Source organism: Lontra canadensis, unplaced genomic scaffold (assembly GCF_010015895.1).
Source record: "Lontra canadensis isolate GAN:19392208 unplaced genomic scaffold, GSC_riverotter_1.0 scaffold30, whole genome shotgun sequence".
In the NCBI taxonomy this organism is placed as follows: domain Eukaryota; kingdom Metazoa; phylum Chordata; class Mammalia; order Carnivora; family Mustelidae; genus Lontra; species Lontra canadensis.
The window spans coordinates 20,049,120-20,073,455 of NW_022631024.1; the positions used below are offsets into that span (position 1 = coordinate 20,049,120).

The following is a 24,336-nucleotide window of genomic DNA, read 5'->3' on the forward strand; positions in this document are numbered from 1 at the left end:
TCAGAAACCATACACACAGAGATTTGAGTCTGGGCCCCTGGATTCAGGGCGACCGGCATCTGACTGTAGAGGCAGGTAGGAGGCCTGGTTGGTGGGGCCCCCGCGGACACTCACTAGGCTGGAGGTGAAGCGCTCCTTGATCTCCTTGACCAGGGGCCAGATGCCACTGGACACCAGCTCTGGCAGGATATCCTCTGTGGGCAGAGCGGGGGGTGCTGAGGTCAGCGCGCAGCCAGCCTGATGGCCTACGGCCTCGGCAGGGGCAGGGGCACTCTGGGGAAGCCGGCAGGACAAGGCTGGGCCCGTCCCCGCAAGGCTCCGCCCAGCCCACCCACCTGCTGCCTCTCTGAGGCTCTGCATCACCCACAGAGCCTAGTGAGCGCCCCTGTTGAACCACCAGGAAGTGGCGATGGCTAGAGCTGGGAGCGGGCTGCCTCTGAGCACTGGCGTCCCGGGGTGGGGTGAGGAGGAGGACCCTCACCGTAGGAGGCCAGGTGGGCCAGCAGCAGGCAGATGTTCTCCACCACCTCAGGGTCGTCCTTGTAGAGCTGGTATGTCTCCTGGAGGAGGTCGAGGCCGCTGCCGCCCTCCTCGGGCACGACCACTTGCAGGGCCGCCAGCTCTGGGGGGAGGGGGTGCGCATTCTATCCGGCTGCCTGTGCCTTGGTGTCCTCTAGCGAGTGGGGTGACAGCAGTACCGAGTTTTCAGGGTCATTGAGAGAGTCCAAAGCACTTAGCATAGCAAGGACCTCAGCCACTGGCAGAGGCCAACTTCCTGCCGCCCGGGGACAGCTGAAGTCCGTGTGTCCCCATGGTGGGACATGGACACCCCACCTCCCTCTCTCAGCAGAAGGCTCCTGTCCTCTGGGTGCTCTCAGTCTGGGGACCCAGGAAACACTAGAGCGCATGGCAGAGGACACCTATAGGGTGGGCACGGTGGGGGGGATCCCCAGCACTGCACACGTACACCCCCGGCTGGGCTAGACCCTGACTCGGGCTGGGGGCTTGTGTGAACGTTAACCCCTTGCACCCTCTGGAGCCTCGGCTACCTGACGCTCAGGGGCACAACTTGAGTCTCCCAGCCAGTAGGTGGCAAAGCCCTTCCTCTCCCAGACGCTGGCCCTGGGCTCTGACCACCTCCACCATCCTGAGCCAGATCCCTTTTGTCTTCTGGACCTCAGCCTCCCCTCCCATCCCCCGAAGGTGGGCAGCTGATGCAGACCTGGGCTGGGGGAGACCCTGGAGCCCGGGGTGTCTAACCGGGAAGGAAGAGCCTCCCAGTACTGAGGGTGGCCGTACTCCCTCGGGCCTGGACAATTTGAGGCTCAGAAGCAGACAAAGGCCCGGCCGCCCCTAGGCTCCCAGCCTAGGCCACCCTGTGCATCTGCCCTGTTCAAAGGGGCTGAAGCCCCGCTCACACCCCAGCCGGCAGCCTTGTGCAGTCTGTAGCCCCAAGTGTCTGTGAACCCATCACAGTGCCAGGCGCTGCACACTGAGCAACAGCAAACCATTCCTGTTACAGAGCGGGGACCTGGCTCCTGGGGTGTTCTGAGCAGCTGAACCCGCTAGGGCTGCGTGTGCACACCCAGCATGTGTTTGAGCAGTGTAGCATGCAGCCAAAATGGAAAGTCTTCATGGCAACTTCTGGATGAAGAAACTATACGCTGTTCTTCCCCTTTTTTTGAATCTGCTTCTGGGTTGGGTCTGCAGGAAGCTGGCAGACACGCCTTGCTGAGTGTCGCCCCCACCTCCTAGTGGTAGGCCCCGTCCATGGCCGGGCTCACCAGACAGCTTCGCGAGGCCGGCCAGCCCCCGGTAGGCGTTGTTCACGAGCAGGACTCTGTCCTGGCACAGCCGGATGCTTTGCAGGAACAGGGCCGCCACGTCTTCAAACTGGTCCTCCTTGATGCAACCTGCAGAGGGCCCGGTTGAGGCCTCGTGGCCTGGGCATGGGGTGGGGGGCACCTCCCGGCCTGCACTGCTCACCCAGCACAGACAGCAGCCAGAAGACCGCACAGCCAGCTTCCGCCATCTCTGCGTCCCCAGGGTACGAGGCCAGCACCCTGATGAGGAGGACAGGGGCTTTCTCCAAAGGGGTCTTGTTCACAATGACAGCTGGAACCAGCACGGAATGGCAGGGACACCTAGCCCTTGAGTGCCTGCTGTATACATCGCCCCCCACCCTCTGGCCCCCACCAGGGATGACAAAGAGCTGTCAGGGAGAGGGCTGCTAAGCGGGGTTTAAGTCCAGGGACTCTGTCCGCAACTGGTCTTGGGGAATGTTTCACTTTGGGTATGGACAGTGCCCTCTCCGGGGTTTCCCAGGCTCTCCGGGGCTGGGAGCTCTGTGTTCCTCAGAACAGATGCCCAGATGGCTGGAGGGCCGAGACAGGGCCTGGAGAGGAAGCAGCACAGTCTGGGGGCCCTTTTCTGAATCTAGAGCGAGAGTAGGGTGCCAGAGCCAGGCTACCGTCGGGGACTGCCCAGGGGAATCCCAGGATGTGCAGCAGGTAGAGGGGTTCCCACAGCAGGAGCCCCTGGAGTCCATGAGGACTTGCCAGGTCAGGACAGAAGGTCCTGCTTCTGTTGGGGGCGGCCCCCCTCCCCGCCCCCTTCCCCTTCTGCTTCCAGGCTCAGAAGAGCCTTTTCGTGGTCTCTGCTCCTGGAGTGTCTAAGGGGCAGGCCGTGGGGGCTGTCAGAGGCAATTAGGGAGCAGCAAGGATCACCCCCCACCAGCAGCAGGAGAGTGGGAACAGGGGCCCCTCACCGTCCACCATCAGGGCCCAGAGCAGGCTCAGGCCATTGATGCAGATGTCCCTGTTGGTGGAGAAGGTACTCAGGTGCTCCAGGATGTGCTCAAACAGCCCAGCCTTCTGTAGCTTCTCTGAGGCCGATTCTGTGGGCAGGCCACAGAATTAGGGCCATGGAGAAGCCCCTCCTCCAGGAAGCCTTCCCTGAATACCGCCTCCCTCTGTGGCCCTTGCCCACCGCAGGCCCGTGCATCCTGCGTTTCTGGGCATCTCCTGGGCCAGTCTTACCCAGTGTGGGGCCCCGGAACAAGAAGACATGGTCCATCCCCTGGATCCCCAGTCCCAGTATTGCCCATCCCGTGACTGGGCTGGGACCGGCTTCCTGGGTGCTCCTGAGGTGGGAGCAGTGATTGTCTTTCCTGGAGGGTGAGCCGATACCCAGTTTGCCTCACGGCTCTGGTGTGCACCCATCATCCATAGCACCCCTGCTCACTCCCAAAAGTGGGATCCAGTCAAGCAGGGCGAGGAGCAGAGTACAGGCACCCCCCACTCCGGCCACAGGGGTCCAGGCGAGCGTCCCGGGGCTCGGGGGCCCAGCTGTCCACCAGGAAGAAGCATGCTGACCCGAGGAGGCAGGTGGGAGCAATGCAAGCTGTGTGCGGCCCCCGGTCCTCCGCAGCGTCCCCAGTCCCGCCGCCCACTGCCTGCTTGACTGCTGGCTGCCCGACCCCAGGTGCCCCGTGAGGTGGAGATGAATGAGGCAGATGTCGTGTGAAGCCCACGGTGGCACCTGGTCCCTGTCTGCACGTTTGTGGAGGGAACAAGTGACAGTCGAACGGAAGTTTCCCATCAAGAGACAGAAAAGGACAAGCACGTGGAAAGGACCCAGTGAAGGCGGGCGGCCGCGCCCTCTCGGGGAGGCAGGTGCCCCCCCGGCCCCCGGGCCGAGCGGGGAGGGCGGGGCAGACGCACCCTGGCTGCAGATGATGGTGAGCAGGCTGTAGACCGTGACCAGGAGCGGCTGCGACTCGGGGTGGGCCCGCATGCTGCTCAGCAGTGCGGGGATGACGGAGCCGTCCCTCAGCACCTCGGCGGCCCGGTCCTGCACCAGCGCCGCTTGGGCTGAGGGAAGAGCCCAGGGTGACCTCCTGTACCTGGGGACTGTGGGCCGGTCGCCTGCGGGGACGCGCCCTCCCTGGTTGGAGGTGGGTGGTGCCCCCACTTGGCGCGAAGAAAGCCAAGGTCAGCCTCATTCCGGAGCAGGTTCCCGCGAGTGCTGGCTGCAGGGTGGGGTGAAGCGTAGAAGGGGCGGCCCCCCGCAGCCAGTGCTGGTTTCCAAGGCTCCGCCGGGTCTGGGACAAGGGGCCAGGGCCAGCACTTACGCCACGTGGCTCAGCACGCACCTTGACCCAGGGTGCGCAGCAGCAGCGAGCAGGCGCACAGCTGTACGTCAAGGATCCGCTCGTGTTGCTTCATGATGGTGACCAGCATCTCTACCAGCTCCATCGGCCACGGCAGACCTGGCAGGGCCGGGCAGCAAGGTTGAGCCCCGACCCAGGAGCAGGGGGCGGGAAGGGCGTCCGGACCAGACCAGAGAGCCCGACGCTGCTGGGACTCAAGCACGGGCCCCTGGACGGGGAGCAGGCGAGTGAGGAACAGGATTAATGAGCGCGGGTGTGTCTGCCCTGGGCGGCCCCGGCCCCGGAGGACCCCCGAGCCTACGCCAGCGGCCCCCCGAGGCAGTCCTCCCGTCGCGCTCTCACAGAGGAGGAAACACGGTCAGAGAGACGGAACCACTTGCTCTGGACCCAGCCTGACTCGAGTCTGCGGCCATAACTGCCCGAGGTGGGCGTCTGTGGGTCTCACGGACTTTGGCTGTGGGGTGTGCGTGGAGTGAGAGGTGGTGGCAGGCAGCGGAGGGTCCGGTGCCCATGGTGCCCCTTCTCTACAGCATTAGAGAAGGGTCCCCGGCCTGAGCATCAGGGTCCCAGGGAGACCCAGCGGAGCTGCCCTGCCTCCCCGCGAGGCCACCTCCCTCAGCTCCTCCCGGAAGGCACAGTCTCCCCTCCCGTGGACTCCCCTGGCCACAGCCCAGCTCCAGAAGGGGTCTGGGGGCAGGACAAGGCAGAGGGAAAGGCGAGGGGCCAGTATGAAGTCTCCGCCATTGCCTTAAGGGCCGGAACCAGGCCTCTGCCATCTCCGGGGCCACAGCCCCCGGAACAAACCTTGTGCGGAAGAACAGGTGGACAGACGGTTGACGGGTGGGGGGACAAACGGACAGACAGAGGCCTGATGGACGGATGGGTGAGCGAGCGAGTGTGGCACTCCGGCTGGTGAGGCAAGCTGAATGGCGGGATTTTATGAAACACTGTTTTGGCAAAACTTAAAAGGTACAAATACTCCTTGAGGGACGGTGCTGTCCCGTGGGGGGTGACTGGCGGCACCTGGGAAGGTGGGACGGATCCATCCCCCGAGCACCCAGGAGTTTATCCCACAGCCACGCTTGCGCGGCACACGGGCCCCGCGCCGGGCTGTTCAGTCCCATGCTGGACAATCAGCAACCGCCCAGCCAGCCCCCGTGGGGACGTGGAAGGAAAGGGACCCCCACTAAGAACCCGTGAGGGCTGGTCACTCCACACCAACTGCCACCCCATCCCCCCTTCTGCTGGGCAGAAGGGGTGACACGGGAAGGATTCCGGGCAGGGGGAACACAAGCAGGCCTCGGAGGTGTGTGGGGAGCCCAGGCCCCTCCCAGAGGTCTACCTAGCTGATCTGCAGGCATTCTCACGAGCCTCTTCATGGCTTGGAGCTGGACTTCAGGTCTGCTGGAGTAGCTCTGCATGACCTCTGCGGGGGAGAGGACAGCGTGGGGAGGAGCCTCCTGAGGGCCCGGCGCCCGGTGTGGAGGCTGGCGCTGCTCACAGGTCCACGCGCTCGGCCATGAGCTGGCGCCCTTCTCACCCCCCTTCGCAGGCCGAGCCACTGATCAGAGTCAGCCCTGGCCTCGGGGAAGGGCCTCCCTGCAGCGCTCTTTGCCTTTGGTTCATAAGGAACGACCCCAGTGCCCACAGTGAGCTGCGGTGTCCAGCCACGCACACTGGGGACCCCTTCCTCATCCCGTGGCTGACTCAGAACCCCCTTGGAGCGCCCACCAATAGGCCCCGTGCTGCTCAGAGAGGGCGACTCGCTCCAGGCCACTAAGCCGGTGGGGGATGGGCTTCCGTGGGACCCAGCTGCCTGCCCACAAAGCCCCCCGACCCGGCCGTGAGATGCAGGGAGACAGAAGTTAGGGCCTCATGCGTGTCCCCCCGCCGAAGTGGGGGCAGAGGCGGCAGGTGGGGGGTTGTCCCCCGTCACCAGCAACCCGTGCAGGGGCCGCGGAGGGAGAGGACGGAGTGAGCAGACCACCCAGAACACGGGGACAGGCGAGTGCAGCCGACCTGGAACCTGAAGGTGGCCTCTAGGCCCACGGTTCACCCAAGACCTTGGGGTGGCGATTGTGCCGTCCCTGTGCTGGGAGCCACAAGGTGCCCCCCACCAGGGGCACACGGTGGAAACGAGGTGCTGAGTGGTGAGCGAGCTCTGGGCCAGCTCCCCAGCAGCACCCTCTAACGAGGCCTGCCCGTGTACCTCAGCAGACAGAGCCCCTACAGGGACACACCTGCCAGTCCAGGGCCACGGCCATGCCCCTGCCCATGGCCAGCACCGTTCTGGGCACATAGAAAGCACACGGGAAAGACTGCCCAGTGAGGCAGCTTCTCTGGGCACGGGGGTCACCGAGTCCCATGGTGTGGAAGCAATTGGGGGGCTCCGGGGGTTGTGACAGCGGGGGGGCTGCTCAGCAGGAGGGGAAGGGAAACAGGTCCAGCATTAAGGTGAACTCTGGGACAGGTGACAAAAGCAAGGGAGGGTATCTGAGCAGGTGGTGCCCTGAGCAATGCAGAGGCTGGGGTGGGATGGAGGGGAGAGCCCCGAAGTCTTCTAGGCCCCTGGCCAAGGGTCAGAGCAGTCCAGCAGTCCAGGGGACTGTGTGGCAGCGGAGGAGGGGGAGCCACTGACCGCCCTCCCCGTCCCAGAGCTGAGACGACAGCTCCCTCCCCCTCTGAGTCCCCAGCGTCACCTAAAATGCTGGCGATGTTACTTTCCAACAGCAGGTCAGTGATGCAGGGAGGGGCCGCCTGCTGGTGCAGGGCCAGAGCGACGCTGGAGGACTGGAAGTTGTTCACGAAGGTGATGATCACATCCCTGGAGAGGAGGGGAGACGGCCGCTGGGCTCTCCTGCGCACCCCGCGGCCAGGCAGGCAGACACCTGACCTCCACCCTCCTGTTTGCAGCCCCTCTCCTGCCGGTGCCAGCACACCCAGCAGGTGCGGGAGCACGCTGAGGGGCACCATTCCTCCATAAACACACCGAACCGTCAGATTTGACAACCGCATTGGTATAAAGAACCCAGGCCAGATTCGCTGTCCTGTGTTCCTCTCTTCCTTCTCATGGGGAGATCAGCTACACTTAGGGCACGTTCCAGGTCCCCGGGGCCCTGCCTCCGCCCAAGGGAGAGGCCGGCTCTGTGGGCTCCGGGGCTCAGAGGCGTGCGTGCCGCTACTGCCCTTTGAGACAGACCACGCTTGGGAAAGCCCAGTGGGCCACGGAGGGGTCAGCGTGTTTCACCGAGTGGCAATGCATGTGGGACAGTGGACAGATGGCGGGAGACACGTGGCAAGATTAAAATACAACCACAGCCCCCAGGGTCACCTGATTGTCACTCGCTCTGAGGGCTCGATCTGCAGCATTAAAGGCAGAAGAGAACGGAAGCTTCCTACATTGGGGATCTTCTTCTCCTCCAGGGTCTGCAGGACGCCCCACAGCCTGGCTGGGTCACTCCGGAGGGACTTTCGCAGATGCATGGCGTCTGTTCTCTGAGGGGACAGTACTGCTCGTGGGCCCGACCCAGACGGCGCCCTGGGGCGAGCTGGCAAGAGTGCCAGAGGTGGGAAGACGGGACGAGAGCCTGCACGGGCGCCTGAGGTCCCGAGGTGCGTTCAGGCCCGCCAGGGTTGTTTCCTTGGCTTGTACCCCACCGTGGGCCAGCAGGGGCACGTGAACTCGCTTTTCTCCTCCATAAGGAGGCAGGGAGCCCCCCGTGCGGGTTAGCTATGGGGTGGTGTGTCTCCGTCATCGTCCCCAGCATGCCAGGGCCCCGAAGGCCAAGGGCAGGGGTGCCCCATGCAGACCCCATGGAGGTGCGGAGCAAGGCAGGAGGCAGCAGGTCAGGGGAAGGTGTCCCTTTCGAGCCAAGGTGGGCGGGGCCGGCTCTCCGGGGATGTGGGGTGCGGGGCCCAGGGCGCGGCAGAGGGGGCAGCCGGAAGGCAGCTCACGTTTATGAAGGAGCAGCTGACCATGTCCAGAATGATGCAGCCCAGGGACCAGACGTCCGACTTGGGGCTGAAGGAGAAGTTGAGGGCTTCAGGGGCCATCCAGGACTTCTGGAAAGGGTCTGTTGACAGGAGAAGGTATCAGATGCAGGAGGCCTGTGCTCCCTGGGGGAGCACGCGGTTCAGAAGGGAAGGGGCGGTGGGGAGGGACCGTCCATGGGGGAAAAGGAAGAGGGCCCTGGTCTTCAGCCCGTGAGGCTGCCCACCTGGGCACTTGCCTAGCCAGGCCGGCCCAGGTGTGCACACTCACGTCTTCGTGCCCAATACGGCTGCACACGTGGCTCGAAAGAGGCATGTGCCAAGAAGGCTGAAGCTTCCTCCCTCTTTCAACACTGTGCTCCTCTAAGGGGCAGAGCCTGGAGGCAGAATTCTGGTCGCCCCCCCCCCCCCGCTGCTAAACCTGAACCCCAGACAAGGAGCCAAAAGAAAGGGTCGCTGGTCTGCCGCTTCCTGATAGACCTTGGGCAGCCCTCCCTCTCCGGACCTTCAATCCCCCCAGACGGTACAGCGGGGGCCCCCGACTCCAAGGACCCCTGCCACCCACACGTCCGGCAGATCTACCCACTCACCCATCCACCCACCTGTCCGTCCATCCATGCATTTATCCTCTGTGCACGCGGGACTCTGAAGTTCTCAACTATGGCTACTCTCTCCACCCAGGACAGTGGGTATAGGCTTGGAGCCCAGCTCCCTTGGCCCCGCTGTGTTTTCAAGGGAGGGAGAACCCCTCTCCCCTTCCTCCCCGCGTCTGCCATCCCCTCAGTGATTCATAGGACTCAGGAAAGTAATCCGGCTCTCCTCGGTGCGTGGCATCCACTAGCCCCCCATCTCCTTCCTTCCTTGAAGATTAACGTTTTCCGGGTGTCTTTTGGACTCTGATTCCATGCACCACCCCCTGCCCCGGGCTTGGTAGTTACAACCCAGGCAAGGAGGTCTCTTTGGAGCCCACATAAGTCCGGGGGGGTCTGTGGGGACCTTCTGAGAAAGGACAGGTTTGGGGCACCTGGGGGGCTCAGTGGGTTAAAGCCTCTGCCTTTGGCTCAGGTCATGATCCCAGGGTCTTGGGATCGAGCCCCGCATCAGGCTCTCTGCTCAGTGGGGAGCCTGCTTCCCCCTCTCTCCCTCTCTGCCTACTTGTGATCTCTGTCTGTCAAATAAATACATAAAATCTTAAAAAAGAAAGGAAGGAAGGAAGGAAGGAAGGAAGGAAGGAAGGAAGGAAGGAAGGAAGGAAGGAGAGGTTTGATGTTGCCTTGTTCCAGCTCCAGCCGCTGCCCTCTGGACTCCGGGAGCGACCCCACCCCGGTGCATGGCCTCTCCCCCACACCCCCCAGCCGCTGCTGTCCCGCAGCCTGGGAGGACCCCGGCCACCTTCCTCTGCACGGATGTTCCACTTGGGTTTGTCTGTCATCAGTGCGTGTGAGCTCAGGTCCTGTAACTTGCAATGGTGGCTGCTGACGAGGGCCATGTTGGAGGGCTTCAGGTTCCTGAAACCAAGAGCGGGGACTGTCCTCTGGGGGCCTGCCTTCCCACCCACTGCCTGCGGGCCACGCGCCCCTCCTGGGGGGTCCAGGACACCCTGGACCGCATGCCGTGCTCCCCGCCCCACCCAGCTCTGCCCTCCTCTCCCCAAATGCCCCCTTTGCGGCCCACTTTTAAAATAGTGTTTCCTGCAGAAATAAAATATACTCAGTTATTTTAAACTCCAAAACAAGCAGCTCCAAGTAGGAAAACTCCAGTCCTTCTGCCGTTTTCTCTGCTCACATCTGTTCCCCTTCTTCCAGATCTCAGCTATGCGTTTGTTTTGGGGACTGGTTTTCAACCATTTCGTAACGTTTGGTGCCGTGAACACGAAACCGTGGGCATTTTCTTTGTACACGGGGTCCACATAGGTTTTTCTCTCCTTTAGATCAGGTACTGAGCCAGTCTGCGGCCATCGCCAGCCCCTGCAGACCGTGGACGCTGGAGTCCTGCCGCGGGCGGGTCTAAGGCTCAGCCCCGGGACGGCGCAGCCTAATCTCCGGCTTCCCGGCGCTGTTATCTGGCTGCTCACCCTGCACTTTAGAACGGACCTGCCCGGTCACGTCCACTCCCGATGCTGGGTGAATCAGTGCGGGTGACGTGGAGGGGGTAGCATTCCCCGGAAGCCCGGGAGGGGCTCTGGAAAGGTGCCCGCGCTTCTCCGGGGCTGCGCTGCGCCCCGCCTCACTCCCAGGTCCTGGGGCAGGGCATCTGAGGGGACTCTGTGCCCTTTGTCCTGCAGCTGCCCGGCCCCCACGGTCACCTGTGGATGATGTCCAGCTGGTGCAGATACTCCAGAGCGTCCAGAACCTGGCCCAGCATGTTCTGCATCCACTGGGGAAAGAGCGAGAGACGCCAGGGTTGGGGGAGGGGGACTCCCAGCAGCAGCTGACCGGGGCAGGTCAGCCACCCCCAGGAGCGGCCAGCGGGATCATGGAATGTTCTTGCTTCTTCAGATGGGCCCCAAACTGCTGAAGCGCTCAGAGCCAGAGCAAAAGAGTTCTGCCTCGGGTCCCTTTCAGGCTAACGTGCGCAGGGCTCTCCCAACGGGGCATGCCCTCGCTTCCAGACCCCACACTCCTGTAGCCACACCGGAGATAGCCCCACCCGGGGCCCCCCCCTTGTGGGTATCAGAGATAGCAAAGCCTTTATTGCCTACATTGGGGCTTGCCTTGCCATGTCATTAGAAGGAAAAGAGCTCTGACAAAGAACCTTCTGGAAACACCATGTGTCGGAGGCAAGATCCAGCTAGTCTCCAGGGCAGTGATTTTCAAACCAGGTTCCAAGGAACCCTAGATTCTACCCAAGGATGTCAGAGACGGGCTGAGTGAATGGAACCCCGGGCTTCTTCCCACTCCACCTGCCACCCGTCCTCCCGTGCCCCTTGTTCAGAGAAGCTTCACCTTCCTTGCTGGGTTTCTGAGAACATCCTGTGCTTGAAAGGGTTCCACCGCCAATGGAAACGTTGAAACCCACTCCAGAGCCTACCCCTGAGGTCCACATTGGGAGAGGAGTGGCGTGGCCCTCAAGAAGCCCTCAGGCGCGAGATGGTGCCTGGCGGCCTGCCGAGCAGAAGGGTGCTCAGAGCAAAAGCAGACACAATTGACTCAGGGTGGATCATAGGCTTAATGTGAAACCAAAAATGACTAGCTCGAAAGACAAGGGGAAATATCTTCATGACCTTGGAGGACAGGCTCTCACACAGGCTCAAAGGTGCTAACGATAAAAGGAGCATTGATAAACTCACTTCATTACAGTTAAGAACTTCTGGGGGCACCCAGGTGGCTCAGTTAAGTGTCTGATCCCGGCTAGGGTCAGGATCCCAGGGTCCTGCGATCAAGTCCCGCATCTGGCTCTCTGCTCAGTGGGGAGTCTGCGTGTCCCTCTCCCTGCCCCCCCCACTTGTACACATGCTCTCTCTAATAAATAAAATCTTAAAAAAAAAAAAAAAGAACTTCCGTTCATCAAAAGACACAGACTGAGAGAAGACAGACACTCTGGATGCCCATATCCGCAATATGTAAATAACACCTACAGATCAATAAGAAAATACAGACAACCTCAGTGTTTAAATGGACAGAAGACTTGAACAGGCACAAAATCCAAGTAGCTAAAAAGCACTCCCTGTGGTTACTCATAATAACTCAAATTAAAAGGCAATTTTCAATTAAAATGAAAAAGACTGAAGTGCTGGCCAGGAAGTAGGCGCTGGAAGGCTTACCCCTTGTGCTGGGAATAACCCCAAGTCAACCAACCCATCCTGGACGTTGGCACCTAGACTGGAACTGCTCTACAATCCAACAACTACACGCCCAGGGCTTCATCCAGCGAAGATGAGTGATTAGGTCCACGAGTAAGCACGCCCGGCAGTGTTCATGGCAGCAGCCCCAAGCTGGAAACACCTGCAGGCTCACAGCGCTAGGCTGCGCACAGACCGAGGTCACCACACGACGGGGCAGTGCCCAGCCATGCTGGGGACGATTTCCTGATCCGCTCACATAAAAAACCAGACACAGCGGCGACGTGCCCTTAAGAGTGTGAGTCCGTTATTGGGGACTTCGGGGTGGGCAGAAGGGTCTCTGGAGACAGAAGTCCAACCGCTGGCAGGGCCAGGGACTTCTGGAGCTCCAGAAGGTTCTGCATCTCGATCAGGGGCAGAGTTTATACGAGTGTCTGCCTGTGTACAGTGACCTGAGCTGTGCACTGAACACTCGTGCACATTACACCACGCAACCCCTCCACAGGTAAACGTAATAAACAACCTGGCCAGTAGCATCTGCCCTCCCTTCTGCCCCTCTGCCCCATGACTGAGCCTGTGACATCACAAGGCCCCATAGCAAATGGTCCCCAGGCCTGGCGTCCCATAGAGTCTGTCTTACTTCAGAGTCGATGATTGTCTTTGTCTCCCTCTTCTTCTCAATGATCTTCTGGAAGCTTCCCTCATTATACTCCATCACCAGGCAGAGGAACAGAGAGGAGATCTGATGGGGACATGAGGTCTTAGCCAAATGCCACGGTCCTGATCCCCAAAGCCCAGGCCTGGGCGTCTCGGCGAGGTTCCTTGCCCCTGGGCCTGCCTCCTCTGGGGCCACCATGCACGGCGGCTGCAGGAGCATGATCAGCGGTGGGGGACTCACACTCACGGGCAGCTCCTGCTCACATCTCCAGCCTCACTGACCCCCCCCCAGCTCCAACCGTACGAAGCTCCACACTTTTCTGAAAGCGGCCCAGGCCTTCTGGCCGAGGCACTCACAGACGCCTGTGCCTGGAACCACCTCTTCCCAGGGTGACTCTCTATTCTTCGGGGCTTAGCTTCGGTCTGCTTCCTCCTGCGGAGCCTGCCTGGAGGGGGGCTCCGGTGGACCGGGTCAGGGGCCTCAGCTCAGCGCTCCCAGAGGCCCCTGCTTTCCTTCCACAGTCAAGTGTCCCCTTAGCTTTTCTGTGTTTCCTCAAGAGTGTTACGGGGTGCTCAGAAAATATTCAGGGTGCACACAGTCATGGCCCCTCCCTAAGGCTGTTCTCAGGCCCCAGCTGGACAGGGGGCACGTGTATGAGGGGACCCTCCACTCCTGCTCAAACCTGTGGTTGTCCACCCCAGACGAGGACCCTAATGGGGACGTCCAGTTATGGTCTGACCCTAGCCGGGAAGCCTTGAGGCCTCCCTCCACCTCCGGGCCCTCCGCCCCACCCCTGCTCGCCCTCCCCTTCCCCCTCCGTCTCATCTGGAATAATTCGCAAGATTCTGGATCGCTGTAAAGAAAAGAAGTCCTATAACCTTTGGGCTAAAGTGCGGGGCTCGGGGGCTTACAGGGCCCTGATCTGAACCCCACTTGGCTGTGGTTTTGTTTGTTTCACGTTTTCTTCCCCCTCAGCTGTTACTGGCCCCCTCAGGGCCCCCCAGTAAGTGCTGAGTCAGGGTGGCCACATTTAGAGTCCCTGCCATTGTGGCTCTGGGGGTTATAATGGCGTTGGGGTGCTCTGAGCTCAGTCCACTTGTTCCTGGAGCAAATGAATGGCCACTGAGCCGTAAGGTGTCCCTCGCACCCACCTCGCTGTTCCATGTGAGGAAGAGCTCCCGGTAGCTGGAGATGTGGACGTGCTGAAGCTTCAGCAGCGGCATCAACTGTGGGGACAAGAGCGGAGCAAGTGGAGATGTTCGAGAAATCCTGCTTCTCGGCTCGTGCTTCTGTGCCACGGACCCCCACACAGACACAGCCTCCAGCTCTGAGTAGGGCTGGGGAGCGGGCGGCCGGGAGGGGCTGCGGCCTGGTGATTCGGAGCCAGACACCCTGCTGGGGGCCTGTCTTCCAGCATGTGCTGCTGGCTGTGCTGTGTGACCGAGGAGAGGCTCTTCAACGTCTCTGAGCCTCAAGCCTCATCTGAAAACAGCAGTGATGGCGGTATCTGCCTCACAGGGGCATCAGGGGGGGCTAAGGGGAGCTGGTGCAGGCAAAGTGTCTGTTGCAGAGGAAAGAAAGCCCCTTCAGGGGCAGCTGGAGCAGGTGGTGGCCAAAAGAAAGTGGGACATGGTCACACATGCGCCCAGCTCGCCTCCTGGGTGGCGCACACTCGAAGCCCCAGGGCCCTGCTCCCGGCTGAAGGTGCTTGAAGGGCCCACACAGTCGGGCTGCAGCAGTGGTGGCCGTGGCCACCAGGAGCCAGGCAGACAGCTGCTGGTGGTGGCAGGCTGGGCGCGGGAGCAGGTCACCTCGTGGGCTGGGGAAGGGAACAGGGATGTGCACAGCTTTGATGCGGTGAGGGCCATGCGAGGATCTCCCACAGCCTCCGCTTTACCAGCATGTGCCCAGCCCCTTGACTGTGCAACGGTCACACTGTGGACCGGACAGCTGTTTGCTGGCAAAGCTCGGGAGCGGGGATTCCAGAAAGAAGGCAAACAAGTAACCATTAACTAGGAGGGACACGTTTGGGTCATGGGAGATTTAAGAGAAACAAAGAAAGACTGCTCAGAGCCTTTGCCCAGCAAATCCAAGTGCACATGCTGTCACTGCTGTTATTATAAATCAGGATGTTCTTGGTGGTGGTGACTGGCTGACTAAGGAATGGAAAAGAATGTACATTTTCTTTGTTGGATGATAGTTCTGTAATTCCACATTTTCTACTATAACTAATATTTTTATAATTGAAGGAACAATATTTTAAAAGATGGTTCTTGATAGACTAGCCCTGGGCCCTAGGGAACACTGAAACCTTATCTTCTCGGAGAACATATATTCTAAGTTGTCTGTGCCTGATTTAGAAATGAATGTTTTGGGCACAGACTCCCTTCATGACCTGGGGTTTCTGGCTTCACAGCATGGGGCAAGATCTGGTTGGTTCTGACCCTCCCTCCATGCCTCCACTGAGGCTTCTACCCGGTCATTCCATAGAAGACAGAACAGTCTCTGTGTGCTCTGCATCATGTCCTCTCGAAAGGGTGCCCCCCTGGGAATTACCTCCTCCAGGGCCTCATTGGCCTGATGCTCATCGATACATTCCACCTGTAGGGGTACAAGATCACTAACTCAGTAAATGTGTAGTCAGCCCATCACCACCACCACCATCGCCAACATCATCACCACCATCATCACCACCATCATCACCACCATCACCAACATCAACACCACCATCACCACCATCACCATCAACACCACCACCATCATCATCACCACCACCATCACCACCATCATCACCACCATCATCACCACCATCGCCAACATCATCACCACCATCACCACCATCATCATCATCTCCATCATCACCACCATAAATATCATCCACGTCACCATCAACATCACCATCATCATCAATCACCATCACCACCTTCACCCTACCTGCACCCCACCCCCATTTCTGGAAAAAAGAAAGACTGGCTGGCTTTTTAAAAAGCTCCTCGATTGCCCAGAAGGCAGTGGGCTCCGGCCTCACTGGCCCATGAGACAGTGGGGCCAGCCTGCCGCGGGGCGGGAGGAAGGCAAGGACTCCAGGCCCAGCGTCCTCGGCCAAAGGCTTCTGAGCAGCTCCACAGGCAGGAGGCCTGGCTGAACAAGTGGTAGCCCTAGCGGCTGATGCCTGCGACACTCCTCCGTGTGCACGGTCAACCCCAGTGCCACGGTATCCCCGCCACCACCGTGTGCCACGAGAGGGTGCCAGGGACGCTCATGGCGCAGCTCTCTTCTCCTACAACTTCTGTTCAGCTGAACCACCTTGACTTGGACACACAAAGCGCTCGCCCCCTGCAGCTCCGTACCCCAACCTGCCATGCCAGCCCTGGTGAGGACGTGGTGGAAAGGCCCATCGAGGTCTTGCCCTTAGCTTTGTGTGACCTTGGGCCAGCCCCTGCCCCCTCCTCCTCCACCCCGGCCTGCTCCCCTTGGTAAAAAGGTAGCTTGAATTCAAATGCTCTTGGGAGCTACGTGCCGTTGGCCAGTCTGCAGCCTCCCCGAGCCTCCCTATCCTCGGCTGTAGAGGGGCCCCCAGTTCCTGCTTTGCAGGGTTGGCGGGAGGCTGAATGGGATGAGGCTGGCCTGAAACACCTGCTGAAGAAATGGTGGGGGGGGGGTTGCAGACGCTCTCCAGGTGAGAGCGTCAGGTGCGCCGGGAAGCCCAAGGAACCTCAGGCCGCCCCCAAGGCTACTCTCGCCGGGATCTGCCTCTGTGACCGCTGGCAGAGAGGAACCAGCTGTCACATTGGGAGGCCCCTCTCCAACATGGGGATGATGAGTGGATGTCTGGGGAACCCATGCCCAGGAGCCACCTCTTACCTGCTTTATCACGCGCTTGACTTTGTTTTCTCTTTCCTCCACCACCAGGTTCACCCCCAAGGCCCCAGGACTCATCTGGCCCAAAATCTATCAGCAAGAGGAAGAGAAGCATTCAGGAAATGCACACGGCTTTTCCCTTCTGGGAGTGTGCTCAGCCCTGTGGCTTCTCCTGTAGGCTGGTCGAGCGTCTCCACCACACTATGCAGAGAAGGAAATGTCCAGGAGCCCGAGGAACCCGGGCCCATCTCTCTGAGGCCCATGCTGGAGCTCTTTCCACCACCCGCTACCGCTTCTCCAACTTGCAGCAGGGACCAGTGGGCGCCGAGGAGCCAGCATCAGCCCACGTGGGGCACAGCTTTAGTCACTGTCTCCAGCCACCTCTTATCCCTGCTTCCCGCACCCCGCCCGAACTCAGCATCCAAACCAAAAAACTAACTGGCCCATCATGGTGCGTAGTCACAGCCGTGGGTGGCCTGGCCCTGGTGCCAAACACCCTACAGCCGCCTGTGAGCAACACTGTTGCTCTCTAATGTTCACACCGAAGGAAACGGAGGCACAGGGAGTGAGGTCCTCGTGTCTGAGGCTAGAGTGCTAATAAGTGAGGTGGCCTGGATCAGACTGGAACTCGGGCCTGAGTCCGGACCTTTTGCTTTGAACCAAACCTGCAGAGAGAGGGTTGCCGTGTCAGAGCTCTGTGCAGGGAGGCCAAGGGCCACCGGGGTGGGGTGGACACTGGCATTACAGGTCAGAGGATGGAAGAGACCTGGCAAAATGCAGAGGAGTGAATGCAGGAGACGGAACCGAGTCTGGGGATGCTCAGAATCCAGGCAAGTCTTGGATTCTGTCATCCAGCCCCTGTGAGTGGCCTGAAACCAGCTTAGGGAGTCGGGGGGCCAATGTCCCGAGCAGCTTACGCCAGTTTAAGAAGGTGCATGCCCAGGCCCTCTTCAGAGGCAGGTAAAACAGTAAAACACACTGTGTCTCAGGTGGAAGCTGTTGTTTCTTCCTGAAAAGGTGCCTTTGCCTTCCGAATTCTCTGGCCCCCGGAAACTCACCTCCTTTACCACTGGCTGACTTCCCGGCTGTCCTCCCACACGAATGGGAGTTCTTACAAAGCAAGAAAAACCTAATCTACAAATTGTTTTCAAATTAATGACATTTTTACAAAGGCTGAATCTAACATTTAATGAAGGTGACGTATTATGTATAGAAGCAGTTAATTAAACGTTCATTCATTTTCATTTTGCGGCTTTCCTTTCGTTTTGTGAATTTTTCAAGTCTTACACGTTTTCACAGGCCCTGGAAAAGGCCCAAGTCCTTCTCCCCGGGACTAGGGATGGCCTGTATTGGAGTTTGGTGGCTACTGATTCTGAATTTTGGACGCTCTAGGGTGCCCTGTCCCGGCGGGCCCAAGGAGAGGCAGAGGAGGGCGAGGTGGAGTGCCCTCGCACCAAGCATTCAGACAGATGGGGGTGGACCGTCCTTCATTTCATCCATCATTTTAGAGAGGGGGAAACTGAGACCCCAGGAGGCAAAGGGCACCCAGGAGGTCACCTTCGGAGGGACCCGAGGTCACCCTCCTTGCTGGAGGCATACCCTGACCGGGGTGGCACCTGGCCATCGGCCACCTCTCCAGGGGCAGTGACCAGTAAACCAGTAAGTAGGGGGCTGGGGAGGTGGCCGGAGGTCCGGGTCCCTGGGTCGCCCCAAACCGGCGGGCTCTTGTCGCCCCTGCCTCCCCGCCAGGGAAGAACTTGGCACCTGGTACTTCTCCATAGTGTCTCCAGGGGAGACTCCCAGCCACTCCTTCCTCCGCAGGGCGCTGGGGGTACGTCCCCAGCCCTCGCCGGCGCGCGGACCCTCGACTGAGCATGCTCAGGAGAGACGGCGTCCGGGCGAGCACCCCATCCCCCACCCCGGGGGCGACCGTCTGCCCCTGGTGCGTCCGCCGAACTGTGCGCTCCGGGGCTCCCGCCGGCACCTCCAGCGGGTGGCCCGGGGGCCTGGTGGCCGCGGAGCGCGCCACGGGAGGGGCCTGAGGAGGGTGGGCGGGGCCTGCGAGCGCGACGGGCGGGGCGGGGCGGAGGGCGGGGCCGGAGGGCGGAGGGCGGGGCCGGAGGGCGACGGGCGGGGTCGACGCGCGGCGGGCGGAGCCTCGAGCGCGGCGGGCGGAGCCTCGAGCGCGGCGGGCGGGGCGGCGGCGGGCGGCGCGCGGCCCCTTTAAGGCGCGGCCGGGGCGGGCCGGGTGGCGCGGCCCCTTTAAGGCTTGGCCTACGTGGCAGCCGCTGGAGCCGCGGACAAGGAGCGAGGCCGGTCGCCGGGCACTTCCTGTGGAGGCCGCAGCGGGCGCGGGCGCCGACGGGCCGAGCGCCGAGCGAGCGAGCGAGCTGAGCGAGCCGAGCCTCCCGCCGCCGCCATGGGCCAGAACGACCTGATGGGCACGGCCGAGGACTTCGCCGACCAGGTGCGGCCTGCAGCCCGGCCGGGCCTCCCGTCCCCGGCCCCCGCCCCGAGCCCCCCTCCCGCGGGGCCCCCCGACCCCCGCCGCCCGCCCTCCCCTCGGGTCTCGAGCCCTCGGCCGCCCGCAGAGCCGGCCCCGACCCCGGAGGGCTGCCCCGAGATCTGGGCCGCGTCCCCGCTGCGCCCCCCCCCCGCCCCCGACCCGGCCGGCGGATCGCGCCCCCTCCCCCAACCGGGGCATTCCCTCCCGGGCTCGTCGCGCTTCCCGGCTCGGGACTCCCCCGGCCCGGCCTCCCGGCCCGGCCTGTCCTGGCCGCCGCCTCCCCGCCGGGACTCTGGGTGTGTTCTCGGGCCGTGCGTCGGCACCCGGGTCGGCGAGCTGTGCCCCCCGAACGCGGACCGGGCGCTCCCAGAAGAAGAGGGGCGTGGAGGGGCTGCCTCGCCCCCTCATGAGAAGGGAGCCCGGGGTCCTGGGGTCCTGGGAGCGACGCTGGTTTGGGCCAAGTCTGGCGACCCGGAGCGTCCTCTCCCTTCTGAACCGTCGGGGTGGTCCCTGCGCGCTTCCCCGTTCACTGGCACTCCTAGGGGGCGGGGTGGGGAGCTCCGGTCCTGAGCGGGGGTTGGTCCGCCTGGAGGCCTGGGGGGCCCTCCCGGAGAGGGGTGCGCCCCGGTGTGTGCCCCGCTAGAGACAGCCTCGGCACTTTTCTCTTTGCTCTTCCCCAGATGTGTTGGGCTCGTGGGGTCCCTCTGACCCTCCCCGCGTTTTCCCTCCCTGTTTGGACTCTGCCCTGGGACCGGATTGAATGGGTCCCTATCTGCACACAGACCTGGGAGGAGGGGAAGCCCGTCTTCCTGGGTTGGTTTTTTTCCCTCCCAAGCCGCAGGGAGGCTGGAGCAGGCAGTGGACGCACACCGGATGGACCGAGTCAGACCCTAGAAAGGGGGAAGGACAGCGCTGCCACCCTCTTTCAGTTAAGCTTTCGACTATGTAGTGTCCCTTGTACTTGTAAAAGTATCCCGTTAGGTCTGTGGGTCAACAGCCTCATCTCTGCCAGGCCGACCCGGGTCTCGCCCTGTTGCCATTTTGTTCCTTGGTTTCCTTAATGCGTTTGCGGTTTTTGCCAGAGGTAACAGTAGTGAGGTTAAGTTTTTAATTTTTATGGAGGTCGCGTTGAGTCCTCGAACGCCGAGGCCTAAGCTTATGGGAAGGCTCGCCTGGGTTTGTGTGATTTTAAAAAAGATAAAGGTGTCTCGGATCAGGTGCGGGTGAGCCGGGTTTTCCGCTGTTCCCCTCGAGGGCGGAATCTTCCAGTGTGGGCTGCTCCTCGGTTCTCCTTCCACCGCTTTCCTGTGCGCTGGTATCTGAAGACCAGTTTGGGGGAGAAAAAAAGTGTATCAGTTTGAAGAAATAGTTTTCCCTGAGGTCAGGGTTCTGTGTTTACAGACAGTGTAAAACTGCGTCCTTCGCAGAAACAACTGAGGCGGAGAGCTCTCAGGAACCGAGCAGGCCTTCCGTCCCTGTCGGTTTTCACTGACGGTTTTCGTGGCCCGATTTCATTTCCCCAAGTAGCAACTCGCGAAGAAGATGGCTCCTTTCAGCCGAGGGGGCCGTGGGAGCTCTGTACACTCACTCTGCAGTCTGGAGAACCCTGATTTTGCAAGTGCATTTCATAACCAAATCCAGCTAAAACGTCTCTAACCCAGCTGCTGCCAGCGATCAAATGATAAACTTTCCTACAGGAAAAAAAAAAGTTAAAAATCTCTTTATGTAATCGTTTCTTCTTTTTCTCCACGCGTTTTATTTGAAATGGAAGAAGCAGAATCTTGGAACCGGAAAGGCCCTTGAAGGGGACCCAGGGTCTCCCTGCGCCAGGTTACTGCTGGGAAGGAAGGCAGGGCCTGCTGGGGTCTGCCCTGTGCTACACAGGACAAGCTCTTGAGGCCTGGTGTTCTTCTGGCACAAAAGGAGGGACAAGGACTGGCCTCACCAAAGGGCACGCGCCACCACACCTGGCTCCCGGAGCGGCCCAGGGCTGTGTGCGTCAGGCCGCGCGGGCTCCCACGGTCGGCTTCTCCGAGCCAGGGCCCACCCGATTGGTGGCAGCAGATGTCCGAAGACATCTCCGTGCCCCCTTGTGGGTGACTTGGGAGGGCAAAACCAAAGTCTCCAAAACTTCAAAACCAAAATCAGGAGCCTCTGCTGCCACAGGCAGGCTCGACGCAGGAGGATGTGGGCAGATCAGAGCACAGATCCCACGTGACAGTTTCCCGTGGACAAAATCTGGCCAAGCTGCCGTGGCGTTTTTGTTTCTCGCATCGATCCACTACTATTAAAACAAAGCCGCCAATGATAAAGGTGCTTGAGTCCAGGCTTTTAGAACTGAAAATGATTTCATTTGAAAGGAATAGGGAAATACCGAAGGCACGGATCAGGCAGCGTGATGCACCCAGCTTCTCTCACCCGGCCTTCAGAAAACAAAAGCACACATCAAGTGACAGAGTTTGACCTGAAAGTCTGGGCTAGTGAGAGGGAACCTAAAAAGGCCTGTGTTTCCCACAGTACTTAGGACCACAAGCCCAAGACACTCACTCTGGGCCAGGCCATCCGGGTGTAACGCTGTTACCGTCTGGAAGCGTGCGAGGCTGCCCGCAGCGCCTACACCTTCAGCAGCGGGGAGGGCGGTCTTGCACGGCTTGCAGTGGGCTCAAGCTCTCAGTACCGAAGGCTGGGCTCCTGGCCTCCTGGCCGGCCCGCACCCTTTCCTTCAGGCCCACAGAGGGGAGAGCACGGGGTCAGCTGTTCGGTTAGTTCTGGCTGGCAGGCCCCTGGAGAGCCGCACCCCTGGCATCAAGCTCCTCGCCCTGGGCAGCCAGGGACAGTGACCCGCTCCCAGGAAGCCAGGCCCTAGAAAAAATGCTGAGCGTGCCCTCTGCAGACGCTAGGCATCCAGAAGCCATCTGAGACCAGGTTCGAAGGAGCCAGAGACCAATGAGCTCAGCAATCCGGAGTGACGTCTGTGTCCTGCGGCCGGGGCTCGCTGCCATTCAGCACCGCGTAACCCCGGAGCTCTTCTGCACCAGTCAGCAGGAGTATTAGCACCTAACGGGTTCGGCCTGACAGCTCATCACCAAGGTGACAAATAAGCTGAGTGGGGCCTTGGTTTCCTGGGGCGCTGTTGGTTTTTACCTGTCTTTGGCATGAGTGAGCCAGTCCTAGGAGCTCTGACCCCCAGGTGCTCCCCTTGGCCTGTGGTCAAGCCTTGGGCAGCGAGGATGGCCTGACTGAACAGGGCCAGGGTGCACGTAGGGCACAGGTGTTAGGGCTTTGGGTCAACTGTGTGGATGGCCGCTGGATGCGAGTAAGGCTCCGGGGACGGTGGTGGGTTCTGAGTATCTCGTTCCTCTCCTCTGTGCCCCCCCTCCCTCCCAGGGCTTCCTGCCTTACGCCACCAGGAGTAAGGGGAGAGGGCACGGAGGGCTCATTCTTCCCTGCTTGCCCATCCTAGGAGGTTAGAAGAGCCGCCCTGCCTCTTCTGGGGAGCAGGGTGGAGACATGGGGGACTGCGGTCGGTGAGGCGCCTCCTGGAAAACGAGGCACAGCTGTGTTCTGGTCCGTGGGACCTGTCGCTGCTCTCCTAAGCTTGGGCTCTTGGTCACGTGGGGTTTTGGTACACACCAGGGCCTGCTGACACTTGTTCCTGGAGGTGCGGCAGGAACCCACAGACAGCAGCACGCTGGGAGACTTGCTGGGGGGCTCTGAGGTCATGGCAGATGAACACGTGTGCGTCCCTGAACTCTTGCTTCAGCCCTGACTCAGCCTGATGCGAGGGAAGTCACCAACCACAAGTTCTAATTATCCGGGATGTGTAGGCTTGATGTGGTCCTTGAGAAGGGCAGCCCCGCTCCCTGGCGATCAGAAGGTGTGACTTGCCCTCTTCCACTTCCTCTGAGTTCTCCACCAGGAATTGCACACTGTGTCCCTCCAGTCCCTTCCGTCCTGAATACTCAGAGACAGTCGGGTTCTCTGTGCTGCAGGTGGCTGTGGGCTGTGATCACGAGTTCGGTCGCAGGTGGGGTATGTTTCCGAAATCCCCTCCAGAACTGGAAGCCTCGTCAATGAGTCTCGCTCTCTGTCTTGCCCAAGTCCCTCCGATGCTCACTGCTCTGAACCATACCGTGCTTGGCGCTGGGGTTCTTGGAGATGCCTGTGAGAAGCCCGCCCCACAGAGGCCGGCCATCCTGGCCCGCGGTCTGTCCCTGCTCAGTCTCCCCCTCCAGCTCTCTTGCCATGATTTGCTCCCGGGAGTGGCAGCGTTCTGCAGGGCCTGTTGGCGTGTTGGACGCCGGTGCTGTGCGCACACCGGACGGGGGACCACTCTGGGCTCTTGGGCACTGCCAGGTGCCTGACTCGGGCTCCTCCCTGATCTGTCAAGGGGATGCGGTCCACAGATGCGGGATGTGGATTCAGCGGCCAAGTCTGAACCGTTGTGACCGACACACATTCAGGGAATCCGTAAAATTGGGTCTGGCCTCGTGTTTATTTTTTAAACCATCATTATTATTTTTTTTAATGATTTTTTTTTAAGATTTTATTTATTTATTTGACAGAGATCACAAGTAGGCAGAGAGGCAGGCAGAGAGAGAGGGGGAAGCAGGCTCCCCGCTGAGCAGAGAGCCCGATGCGGGGCTCCATCCCAGGACCCTGGGATCATGACCTGAGCCGAAGGCAGTGGCTTAACCCACTGAGCCACCCAGGCACCGCTTAAACCATTTTTTAAAATGATTTTTATTTATTTGTTTGATAGAGGGCATGCACAAGCAGGGGGAGTGGCAGGCGGAGGGAGAGGGAGAAGCAGGGAGCCTATTGTGAGGTTCAGTCCCTGAGATCACGAGATCATGACCTGAGCCAAAGGCAGACACTTAACCAACGGAGCCACCCAGGTGCCCCAGACTGGGTCTGACCTTGTGTTTAAGCATAGGTTTTTTTCCTTTTTTTTTTTTTTTTTTAAAGATTTTATTTATGAGAGAGAGAGAGCAAGCCTGAGTGAGAGCATGAGCGGGGGGAGGGGCAGAGGGAGAAGCCGACTCCCCACTGAGCAGGAGCCTGACGTGGGGCTCCCTGAGACCATGACCTGAGCCGAAGGCAGATGCTTAACCGGCTGAGCCCCTGAGGCGCCCCTCCAAACCTCTTTCAAACCAGCCAGCCTCTAATAAGCACCTGTGTGGACTGAACATGGGAGAAAAAAGCCTATGTTCGGGGGTGCCTGGGTGGCCCGGTCAGTTACGCCTGCTTCCCCTTCTCTCTGCCTGCCGCTCCCCCGCTTGTGCGCACACACTCTATCAAATAAATAAAATCTTTAAAAAAGAGAGAGATTCTGGAGCAGTGTGACTTACAAAATATAGTCGGCTCAA

The 24,336-nt window shown here is 60.5% G+C and overlaps 2 protein-coding genes across 2 annotated transcripts in view; one reads left to right on the forward strand and one right to left on the reverse strand.

Annotated features, from left to right (window-relative positions):
* Nucleotides 1-18,882, reverse strand: STKLD1 (serine/threonine kinase like domain containing 1). The gene is given in 22 exon segments (XM_032865583.1): nucleotides 1-51; nucleotides 53-94; nucleotides 97-194; nucleotides 482-622; nucleotides 1,785-1,913; nucleotides 1,987-2,115; nucleotides 2,768-2,896; nucleotides 3,723-3,866; nucleotides 4,154-4,270; nucleotides 5,514-5,597; nucleotides 6,871-6,995; nucleotides 7,503-7,666; nucleotides 8,126-8,244; nucleotides 9,554-9,669; nucleotides 10,467-10,537; nucleotides 12,583-12,684; nucleotides 13,752-13,826; nucleotides 15,157-15,201; nucleotides 16,465-16,551; nucleotides 18,226-18,338; nucleotides 18,446-18,519; nucleotides 18,740-18,882. Coding segments are annotated over 22 exon segments (2,298 nt in total).
* The window catches only part of SURF4 (surfeit 4), an 11,599-nt gene continuing 6,011 nt past the window's right edge, over nucleotides 18,749-24,336 (forward strand). The window contains exon 1 of the mRNA XM_032866258.1: nucleotides 18,749-18,928. Within this exon, the coding sequence (XP_032722149.1) occupies nucleotides 18,881-18,928 (48 nt within the window). The 5' untranslated portion in view covers nucleotides 18,749-18,880. The remainder of the gene's footprint in view (nucleotides 18,929-24,336) is intronic.